The sequence below is a fragment of the Phalacrocorax aristotelis genome, chromosome 2 (genome assembly GCF_949628215.1).
Source record: "Phalacrocorax aristotelis chromosome 2, bGulAri2.1, whole genome shotgun sequence".
NCBI classification, from domain to species: Eukaryota; Metazoa; Chordata; class Aves; order Suliformes; family Phalacrocoracidae; genus Phalacrocorax; species Phalacrocorax aristotelis.
Window position 1 is genome coordinate 145,535,732 of NC_134277.1, and position 11,941 is coordinate 145,547,672.

At 43.6% G+C, this 11,941-nt stretch overlaps 1 protein-coding gene across 19 annotated transcripts in view; it reads right to left on the minus strand.

The window, feature by feature from the left end:
- The window catches only part of UBR5 (ubiquitin protein ligase E3 component n-recognin 5), a 91,582-nt gene extending 81,282 nt beyond the window's left edge, over positions 1-10,300 (minus strand). For 14 of the 19 annotated variants that reach the window (XM_075085546.1, XM_075085548.1, XM_075085545.1 and 11 more), the window contains exon 1: positions 10,095-10,300. In XM_075085546.1, coding sequence (XP_074941647.1) covers positions 10,095-10,156 — 62 coding nt within the window. In that variant the 5' untranslated portion in view covers positions 10,157-10,300. The remainder of the gene's footprint in view (positions 1-10,094) is intronic. The other 5 variants (XM_075085543.1, XM_075085542.1, XM_075085537.1 and 2 more) reach the window with 1 other exon arrangement.
- Positions 10,301-11,941: the final 1,641 nt, after the last annotated feature.

Sequence of the window (11,941 nt, forward strand, 5' to 3'; positions counted from 1 at the left end):
ACCAGGGAGGTTGTGTATTTACCAGCACACCAGCTTAAAGCCAGGAGAGTCAGGTTCTGGTCCCAGCCGAGGCTACTGTTGGAACCCACATCATAATCTTTCCACCATTTTTCCTTTCATTCTTGCTCTAAGCTTTTGGAAGCCATGACCACTATGCGCAAAGTTGGAAAATGGCCTCTGATTAGACCATTCAAACGCTACAAAAATATTTTTAGAAGTAAGAACGGTCTCATTATTAAATACTTTGTGTCTTAGCTGGAGAAAAGGAACAGTATATTTCGTACAAGTGATTTTAATAAAAACAAAGCACAAACAAGACACTGAATTCTAATTGCTTTGCAATGAAGTCCAACATGCTTATTCACAAGCTGGATTAGTTTTAGCAATAGGGAAAGATCATTTAGCGTGTCCAGTCCTTTACTTGCCAATTCCTCCATTTCCAAGGCTCAAAGTCTTCAACAAAAATTCTGATATCACAGTTTTATCTGCATGTCACTTTTTTAAACTTGTTAAAAACTGCTTTTTAAATACCATGGACTCTCCTCACACTGCACTGTCTTCTACTAAACATACATCTTCAAAACCTTCCTCTCAGACACTGCATCTTTGATTTAGATAGGAATGGAATGAGACCTGGCATAGGGAGCAGAGAGCAAGCACCATGCCAGAAAAACAAGCAGCCAAATCGCTTTGTCAGACGCACACTGCATGCAAAATAACTCAAAAGAAACCCCAGCTTTTGAGGTGCACAGCTCATCACGATACTTTTTTGCATTGCTGAGAAACAGATTCACTCTTTTCCATCTGTCTGTACCACAGCCACAAAACTCCAGGTGCTTCCCCTCAGCCTAACTAGTATTTTGGTTCCTCTACAAGAACTCATGAAGCAGCACGTTGCGTACCTCCTGTTTCACATTTTCCCTACAGCCATACTATTTCAGGTAACCATCTTGCCAGATACAGATTCTGCACCACAAGAGAAAGAAACAAAGCTTTGGCCATTCTAGCAAAGAGCCTGTTATTCCCCCGCACTCCGCCATCAAGGGCAGGGCAATCCCAGCCAGATTACATTCTGCCTACCCAATCTGCCCCACAATGACAAGATGCTATGATTTGTATCATTGGAATGTTTTATTAAGTACCTTTAAATCCTTCTTCTAGAGACAGATACATTTTGCCAAAGTCAGCAAATTGCATAAATAATGCCTTAATTAAAAAAAAAAATTTAAAAAAGAAAAACAAAAAGAAAAATATAGAGAAGCAAAACTGCTGTTACTAATGTACTAAGTGTGGTCAAAGCTGAAGAGTTCCAACAGCCTAAGAAAGACATCTTCATTAAAAGGCCAGACAACAGTAAGTCAGTTATATTACAAGGAAAAACAATATAAAATGGATTAAAAGCAATAAATCTTCTGCAGAAGAAGACTTCTTTATATTTACCAGAAAGAGGAAAAAAAAAAATGCAGCTCTGATCATTTTGACTGGATAGTGAACAGCGAAACTTCATACCATAAATGAAAGAACAAACACTGAGACACCTGTCTAAGAAAATTAATTTTGCAAGATGAGCAAGAAATTAAAATGACACCGCACTTATTGAAGGAAGTGACAAACCCCATTGACTTCAAATGACAACAGAGTAAGGCCTACAGCCCTCATTCAACTGCATTCACATGGGTAAGTATTTGTTTTCTAGTTAAGTTTTTGGTAAAAGCATTATAACACAAACATTTGTCCATATTAAGTCAATCCCAGACTCCACACTGGAAACTATATAGTGAAATTATAATTTTTAGCTAAAGCCAGAGATGCCTATCAAAATCCATCTCATTGTATCAGAACTACCTATGTATATAAAGAGACAATCCATCCCAGAGGTAATAAAGGTGAAAGTTTGAGGAAACCTAATGGAGAATAGGGAATGAAGCATAATGACAGACTAAGCAAATTTTTAAAATGCCATTTTAACACAGGCTTGGCTTAAAGTAGTCAACCACTACTTCTAAACAGCATTAAAAAAAAGACAAAAATTAGCATCCAGCTTAACTAGAGATGGTGGCAAACACGCTGCAGAAAAGTAACAGCACCAAGCCCTGTGTACAGAGCACAGAGTTACTTCCTGAGCTGTTTTCTAATGAACAGGTAAGCTAGAACTGCATGCGTATAATCACCCTAGATTACTCAAATATTCCCAACTGTCCACACTGATTACTTTAAGTAAAAAGCAAAAAAACCCAAACAAACAAAACACACCCTTGAATGTGGGTGTTTTTTTGCCAAAGACAAATTTCATAAGATTATTGAAATCTCCAGCAGTCGTCATGCTTTCATCTGTTGAGTTACACTACCGTGCCACAAATTAAATTGGCAGACCTGACAGCTGGCAATAAAACAACAGTGAGAAGTTTCAATGCAGTGAATGTCCAAAATAGTACTAATCATGTGAATGTTTACAAAGTTTTTTATTCTCCATTCTTTAATAAAACATCATAATATAAAATTAAATCAGAAACATAATGGACCAAAGCTATTTTGGGGCATCTTTTCTGAGAAAAGGTAGTTAATCAGTTTGATCAAGAAAAGCTGTCCAAAACAAAGTTACAGAAGATATACATTTCATCTCCACTGTGGATGTGAACAATTTGAGAAATCGCTAAGAGGCATCTCGCAGCATTACACCAACAGACTTGGGATTACAAAAACTAGTCAATGACACGAACCATAAGATGCTATGTTAAAGGTCATTTTTGGAGCTGCAACAAAATAATCATGCTGGGGTGTTACAACAGGTGGCAAATGAATGTTCAAAACTTCTCTGTATCAAGACTGATTGGTACCATAAAACACACTGCACTTTAAATCACAGTCACTAAGATTTACTGAAAGACAGGTTGAAGCATATTTACGATGAGAAACTTCCCTGACCAGTGCTGGCAGTGAGACTTGTGAAAGGAAGACAGAATTTTCAGAGATAGTGAATGCAATTACATCACTCCTCAAATGGAACCCGCCCACCTCATGCCTTTCCACTCAGTTTTACAGTATGTTTGCAATGTTCAGAATAGGCAAACTTCGTACCTTTTTATCAGGGAAGTGGTACATATGTTCTCTCTCAAATATAACAAAGAACTCTTTAAATTGAAACAAAACAGTTCATTCTCCTTGGAGGGGAAGGGTAAGAGAAAAGGAAGCAGGGTTGGTTGACTGTGTTTTTTAAGTACAGAAAGACTTTAAAAAGTAGAGCACAGAGTTTCTGGCATAGAACTATTCCGACGATAAAGAGAGAAGAATTAAGACCTGAAATCTGGATAATTATTGCTGCAGTGGACTAATGAGCGCTGTGACCATCCTCATTTAAACTTGGCAGGCTTACAGTTTTGGACAAAATACATATGCACCTTGAAAATTACATTTGCACACTTACTTCAGCATTTTTTTCTCCTGATGATTCCTCCCAATTTAAAAACCTCTAGCCACTACAACTAGGCCTTGTCCCCATGTTTTCTCTGGGGAATATACAGATGACAACTACTGCAGCCTTCTATGTGAAGTTGTTACTAAGAGCCAAATCCTTAGCAGACTACACTGAATTCAAGCTTAAAATTTTTTTTTTGTGCAACTGAAAAGCACAAGTAGATTTTGTACATGGTTTTCTTCTGCATAAGTGGCTGTTGAGTTGACGCAGGGAAAGACAAAACAGCAGCTTTTACAGGGAGCATCCTGCAAATTTAACTACCTAATCGCTGTTAGTGTAATCACTACAATAAAAGCTACCTACCTTCTCCTTTATGTAATTTTCAAATACGTACTACCACCTATTTCATTTAAGTCACAAACAATTAACTGTGCCATAACTGTAAAAAGGCAGCTGGAATGCACTGCAAAGCTTGCCATACTTAGGTACATCCTTGGCTGCTTTTCTCAAGCATTGAGTAATTTTTCACATAAATATAACTGTGGACTGAACAGTTATCTACTTAAGACAGTTTTAGAAAAAAGTGTCATACCCTTTACATATATTTTATGGTTTAATTACAAATTTTTGACAAACATCTTTTGTAAAAAGTATCCTACACAGCAACTAAAACATTTAACAAATACCTACTATACCAAAATTACCTTAAAAGTACGCTATTATAGATTTTTAAATAGATTGATTATAGATTTTAACTTTTACCAAGAATTAGCACATAAATGTTGTTGGCTGATACCTGACTGTTCTTAGAACTAAAAAAAGTTGTTTTCTGACAGCTCTGACTTGCATTGCCAACCTTAAAATATGGCTATTAATATCTTACTCCATTAATCTTACTTTAACATTGGCCTAACAAAAAATACACTCAAACCTCATAGATAATTTGAGAAGAAAAAGAGAGGCAGCATTTGTGCCCCAATTACTATTTTACTAAATTCCTTGTGACAGGTCACAACTCCTCTCAGCCCAGATCGCATTCACAGTACAGTTTCACATTACAGTAGCCAAAATAAACTTGCTGCTTTCAAAATGGAAGGAACTCAACCCTCCTTCCTCTTCCCCGTTCTTCCCTCCCAACTCTCCCTCCTGCAGCACTTTTCAAAATCCCCCTTTTTTATCTCTCTATTCTGCTCACCTAACCAGGAGATAAACCAGTTCAACTTACTAATGCACGAAACGTTATTTACTTCACTTTACCAGGGTTAGCTTTATATCATTTAGCAAATTAAGTCAGTTTACTGTGGGATCAGACACTTAATAGTGCAAGGTAAGAAGTGGGGAAAAAACCCTCCCCCTTTTAGAAGAGAGCAATTACTTTGACTTACGTCTCAGGGAAGTTTCAGCAAGAACATTCACAGACAGTTACATACATACTCTAAAAAGCAGCAACTGGGGTGTAGCAAACAATTGTAACCAGAAGAGGACCCTGGCAAAGTCCAAAAAGGTCTAGACTACTGGCCTGTGTATAAGCAACCTTTCACATTCAACCAGATATGAAAAGATGTTTATGTGCAAGTTCTGATACTTAACTTCCCAAATTATCATCCTTAAATAGCAATACTGAAATAAGATCAAATCTTAATGCACTGCTGCTCAGTGTATGAATCCTATAATGGTCTGTACAGCCACAGTGGTGGTGCAAACGTTTTGATGCAGCTAAAACATTTTATTTAAAAAAAAAAAAGTGTTTCCAACAAAAAGTCTGATGATAATAATAATGCCATGATAGTCATGCCATTCTCTCACTGTCTTATAAAACAAGTAAATTTAAATTTTGTTACGCTTTCAAGAAATTAATCCTAAAACCAAAGTCAATGCTTCTCCTGTTACTAAAGTCTCATCAAGCATCTGTAACTCAGGGAATTAAAGTACTACATCCACAATGGTTTCCCTCTAATTAAACCATCTACTCCTGTTTGAGGCAGGCTAACTTCACTTTTGCTAAAGTAGATTAGCAAACGGTTTAAAGCACACCAAAATAAATCACTTGAGCTAAAAGAAGTACTGTATTATCTGCACACAAGTTGCAGATTTTCTATTTAAGAACAAGTGAGTCAATCCCTTCTTTCCTCTAACTTTGAGCAGCAATGCAGATTACATGCAAGTAACAGCAAGGAAGTTCACGCTCGGGTTGCACCTCCCCTCCACAAGAGGACAGGTACTCTCCCAGCACGCCTGTGGACATAGCAGAGGGAGTTCAGGGCTAAACAAACACTTGCATTGTCAGTAGCTCTCCCCCTCTCACGTGGGAGCACATGGCTCCCACAGACATGTGGGGCCAGGACACCAGCTCCATAGCCCTGCTGGCTCCCTGCAAAGAATCATACCACACCCTACGCCGGCTCCTTCCAGCAACATCTGCTTGGGATTTTTGGGATATTTGCTCATCAGTAAATGTAAAGTGAGAGGGTAAGAAAATCTGCCAGAGTAGCAGCCCACATATCAACTGATCACTTGCCTATTACCTTGAAATGTTTTTGTGTACATAAGCTATGAGATACACAGGCATCGACTAAGACTAAGGGTACGCTCTTACTAGGTACTTTTTCCATATAAATTGATTATTGGGCAGGTAATGTAAACAATGCAGGCAATGTAAAGTACACTAGTTAATTTTTTAGTTCAGACATGGCCTAAAGTAATTAATATCTGAATAAGAGAAAGGCACTGAATATATTTTATTAAGGAAAAACAAGCTCATGTAAGAGCTAGATAATCCTTTCTTCCCCCAAAGCTGACCGTACATAAACGCTCGCAGAACTTCCAACAAACTTTTCTTGGTCACGTTACTTGTTTCAAAGACCTTACTGAGAGGAAACTTACTACATACTGCTTCTTAACACTCACCTTAAATTCAGAATACCCTCTATTTAACCAAATTCATTACACCTCATCTTCAAGAGCAGAGAAAAAAGCACATTAACATTGTGTCAACGACCACTTCAAAAATAACATCTTACCCTATGCTAGGACTTAAATGGCTTAGCTGACAAGAATTTTCTTAGTATAAGGTTAAATAAAAAGGCAGAGCCTTGCAACAAATCCTGTACCTGAAGGTTAGTTCAGGGAAAGCCATTCATGTAAGATGAAAGACTCCCCATTCTACAGAGTAGCAAGTTAAACTGTTCCTGTAAGGTTTAATAGCCAAGAAAAGGTTATTTGTCATGGTTACACCCACTTCCTAACCCAACATAATATTAAGAAATATATTAAGAATTTACTAAGATTGACTTGTCTAAGAAATTGTGTGTCAAACTTCCTTCACAAAGCCTCCAACCCTCAAACATACATGAAATGGGGATAATCCACAAAATATATCTAACACCCACTGCAGCAGAAGCTGGGCATCTCTTTTCAACGATTGAAGTTATTTATTATTTACACCCCAAGCACTTTATGGAGTTGTTTCTCAAACTACAGGCCATACCAAATTTTTCTCACGTTACACTTCCCATATTCAGTTTGCAGTGAACAAATTACCTGGGGGAAAAATTCCAAGTTATCTATCTTCCTAAATAAACCTACTGGGAAAAGTTTAATTACCTCAGTTCACCCTAAACAAAAGTTTAGCGTACTAACCATTTCAAAAAACATATCCTAATACAACTGCAAAACTAAACACAACCTTGACCTCTATGAGCCTTCTCCAGTGCAGCTAGCTTCCAGACATCCGAATACCATGAGCAAGCCAACACTGCTTCAACTTATTTGAGAGAGGTCTAATAACTACCATCATGGTACAACATTAACTAGTATCTTCAAAAACACTCGTTAAGAAGTACTTTCAGATGATGAGTAGGCGTGCTCGGGAGTCTTCCCAATTACCTCTGGTTCTACAGTTACTTTTTCCTTTTTCCTTCGAAGTTGTTTTACCATTCTCCAAGTTGCTGCATGAATAAGAGGGATAACAAATTATACAGAAAATCTAATAAAAACTGGAAAACAGAGTGACACAAACTGCACCAAACTTAAAAAAAAAAGCTACTTCCTCACGTTTTGAAGACCACTTAAGGGCAGAGCAATGCTTCAGAAGGATGCTTTCCAAACGTACTTCACCCCCCTTCACATATCTACGCTGATTATTAAGAGTAACGTATCAAATACTTCATTGTAAAAATTCAAAACTGTCATGTCATGTATCCTGAACACACAGGGACTGCACTGATAAATCCCCTGTGTTTTAAAATGTGATTATTCCTTAGGTGCAGAACACAGATCCATTACTGAAAGCAACACAACTGATCCATGTTCTCTGTACACTACGCAAGAAAGCATGCAATGCAGAATTATGGTCCCAAAATCAGATTCTGAGAAGCAATTATCATTCAGAATGCAGACAGAAAAAAAAAAAAAAACAACTTGGGCTACTGACTGCTGTCTGCAGCACAGACTCAAAAAGCCTATAAAGTGTGAGAGGGGAAAGAAATATTATAGAGGGATGTGATGTTCCAAGATCTACGAGCATGTATATGAGAATTTATTAAGCTATCCAGATCCTGATCTATATCGACAGAACAGTAATAAGCAGCAATGCTACTGATAAAATTGAGCTGGCGTTTCCACCACGTATGTGTGCGCCTCAACCCTATTTATGAATCATCCTGATTTCACTGCATTACAAGTTCTGATACACAGCTACTGCACTTCTAGTAAAATTATATTTATGAAGTGGAAATTTATGACTTGCAGCTCAGATCAAGGAGAATGCTGCTTCAGAATAAGTCAGTACTTAATAGCACTTCTGCAGCTTTCTCCACATATTAATTACCACACATTATGAAGCTTCCTGTATCAAATAGAAGTTGTAAGAGCTGCCGCTGTGGTAAGAAGGAGGAAAAAAATTTTTAAAAATTAGGAAGCATTATGAAGACTGAAGGGGCATCATATTTAACATCAGTAAGTCAACAAAGCAGGTGACATTAAAGAAAATCCAGATAAGCTCCCTCACTCTGAGCAAAGTGTGATAATTACATGCTAAATGTCTTCTAACGGCCTATCACCATTAAAAAAAAAAAAAACAAAAAAAAACCAAAAAAAAAAAAAAAAAGAAAAGGAAAGTAAAAACCACTGGGGTCTTTTCAAGTTCAAAGACCTAGATCTTACCCCAAATCAAAACAGTGCAAGGAAGAAGCAGAACTCCTAGCACAGCATCACGTCTCAGTCTGTCACTCTACAGGAAGATGATGTATGTCAAATGTGAATGTATTACTGTGGAGAAAGCCAATCAATCCCTTGGGAATGGGTAGGCCTCCTAGGAAGCAGGATCCTGTGAAATGTATTATCAGGTTAAAGGGAAAAAAAATACACTCCACACTGACATACTTCAAGTTTCGGACCTATTTTATCGTTGGAAGTTTCTTTTCCCTGTTTAAGGGCATGGATGATGTAGTTCGGCAGAAATTTTATCTTTACAATGACCCACTTTCTTCATCATAAGCCCTCAAACCTCAGCTGTGTTTTAACAGAGGCATCTCAGCAAAGACTGGACTAGGAAAAGTGACCTAGCTACAAACAACAGTGGAAGTGAGCTAGACCCTGACCTAACCTGAAACTTGGTGAGTTCAAAACCATAAGAGTTTAACCAAGAGCCCGTACTTTTTAAGATTTATAAATATTTAAATAATATTTATAAAAGTCAAATCACTTTTACCTATAGTGTAAAAAAATACATAGGTTTCTATCCAATGATGATTAAAGATCTCGATTTATTCACACATTTATAAGAAATTAAAGATGAACAGCTACACATTTCTTCAGAATTTCTATATAAAAGCACACAGGAAAGAATTTACAAGCTCTGTAACACATACCACTAGCAATTGCTACGGAAGAAATATTTGACAGCCACCCAGAGCGCTGTCAAATACACATCAAGCAGCGAAGAAAATTCGGTTCGTGGATTGATTTCCCCCTAAGCATTCTAGTTTCTCCCCAGCCCGCAATTTGTCTCCCCCAACCCAACACAAAGTTAGGTACGAGGTTTCCAAGCGGACTGCGCTTCTGCTCTGGCTGTCGTTCCCACCGCGGCCAAGCCGCACGCAGTCAGCAATCTGGGGACAGCAAGCCGGGCCTCCTTTCTTATTTAACCCCCCCGCTCCGTCGGTACGGCGGGGAGCGCAGGGCACACCGGCGGTGCGCGCGCGTGTAACATCCCCGCCGTACGTCGCCCTTCTCCTCGCTCCCGTCATTCCCTCACACACACACGCACACACACACCGCGATCCCCCATCTGCATTGTCTGGCTCGCTCCGCCGCTGATTAATATGGACACCTCCTCGCTCCTCCTCGACCGGGGATCCCGGGGAACCCGCTTCCCTGAGCGCGGGCCGGGGGGCGGCGAAGGGGCGACGGCCCCGCGGCGAAGGTCACGGCCCCCCGCCCACCCCCACGCCCCCGGGGGGGCGAAGTTGGCGACGGCGGCCCGGAGAGGCCGGGTCCCCGCGGGAGGAGTGACGGGCGCGCTGCCGGGGGGGTGAGGAGGGTGCCGGGATGTACCCGCTCCCCCGGGGCGCCCCCGCCGCGCTGCGCTCCGGCCGGCCCCTCCCCTCACCCACAGGGGGCCGAGCCCCGCCAGGCCGGCCCCTCCCCTCCGCCCCCCGCCGCACGGCCTGCCCCTCACCGGTCATTGAGCTGGTCCTCGGTGCCCGGCAGCGGGTGCACCACGAAGTGGATCGAGGTCATGTTCCGCGCCGCCGCTGCCGCCGCCGCCGCTGCCCTCCCCCCCCCCCGGCAGAGGGAGGCGGGCGGGCGGGGGCCGGGCACACAATGGGGGCGGAGGGGGGGCGGCGGGGGAGGGGGCGCTCGCCCTCCGTCCGTCCCTCCCCCGGGGCCGCTCGGGGCCGCCGGCGGAGTCCTCGCCTCACCCGCCGCGGCGGCGGAGCAGCGGGGAAGAAGGAGCTGGCCGCAAACGGCGCCGGGAGGAGGCTCAGCCCGCACCGCGCTCACACACGCGCCGCCATCTTAACTTCCAGCGGGCCCTTCTCCCTCCCTCCGTGCGCCGCGACGGGGAGGGCGGGGCGGGCGGTGCGCGGCAGCCGTGTAAGCCTCGCGCTGACTGGCGAGGGCGCCGCCGCGCGGTGCCCCTCCACTAAGCGTGCCGTCGATTGGTCGGGACGGCCTCGCGGAGCGCGGTGACGTCATGCGCGGGGGGACGTAAAAGACTTACGAGAGTGGCCGCCTGGCATGGGCGGGGGGTGGGGCGATTGGCGCGCGGCTCCTTGAGGCGCCGGACGGGGCCCCTCCCCCACCGCTGCGGCCGGGCCCCGGCGGGAGCGGACCGGGGCGGGGCGGGAGGCGCTGCTTCCCCTCAGCCGGTGGCGGGGCCGGGCCTGAGGCGGGTGGCTTGGCAGCGCTCTTCGGGCACAGGCCGCAGCGCCCCGGCCCCGCCGGCCTGGCTTTGCCTTGCCCCGTCTTGCCGCGGAACCGCGGCCTTGTGGTACCCTGAGCCCCTTCCGGGGCTCGCCGGGCCGGGCCCTTCCCCGAGAGCGGCGCCTGCCTCGCTTCGCTGAGTCCCGCCGGCCCCTGTCCCATTCCTTCCCCGCCGCGGCCGGGAGTGGCCCGCCGGCGTGGCTCGGGGTGGGAACGGGGCTGCGAGGCCCTGCCTGCCTCCGGGGTCTCCCGGGCGGCGGGCTGCAGCGGGGCTTCCCCCCCCACCCCACCCCTGCACAGGTGGCCGAAGGGCTGCCTCAGACCGCTGCTCTTCACCCCCCGGCGCCGGCTGCTTGCTTTGTAACCCCCAGTGACGGGTGGCACGGACAGTCTTCCCTCCGTCAGCCGGAATCACCCATCCTTTCTCAGGGAAACCGGTGGTATAGCGGCATAAAAAGTTATCTGCCAAGCCGATGCCGCCACGGCTGCGCACCCTCCCTCTGGGCAGGGTTTAACCGCGCTGCTCCAGGAGAGCCTGCCTTGCAAATGGAGCCGTTTTTAACAAATTAACATTTCAATTTGCTGAAAGTTGACTAACAAAGTCAGTAAACAGCCATTTGTTTCTATAGAAACTCCTTGGCTGGGGTCGGACCAAGCTTTGATATTTTTTTTTTTAGACTGGAATTTGCTGCTTTTGCAGCTTGCTCTTGCTTATTTTTGGGAAATCAGAAGTTTAGGAAACCTGTTTGGAATTCTTCAGTATGTGAGGAATCATATGACAATGGTATAAAAGAATTCTAGAACCTAGGTCAGTGAGTTATGATTCATTTCTGAGACTGCAATCCTAAACTCTAGACATCTCAGTTTGTTCTGCTATCAAATCTAAGCAACAATGTGATTTCCATTCCCCTGTCTTCCCTGGCTCTTTCTCCTGTACAGCCAAAAGGATCTAATCCAAGAATCAGCTGACGCAGCTGCTTGCAGCCGGAAGATTTTGAGTTTGTAAAGTTTTTTTTTTAATAAAACTATCATTAACATGAGGAGATGTGGTAAAGAGACAACATAGTTGATGTGTTCCAGGTTTCTTAGTGTTTCCCC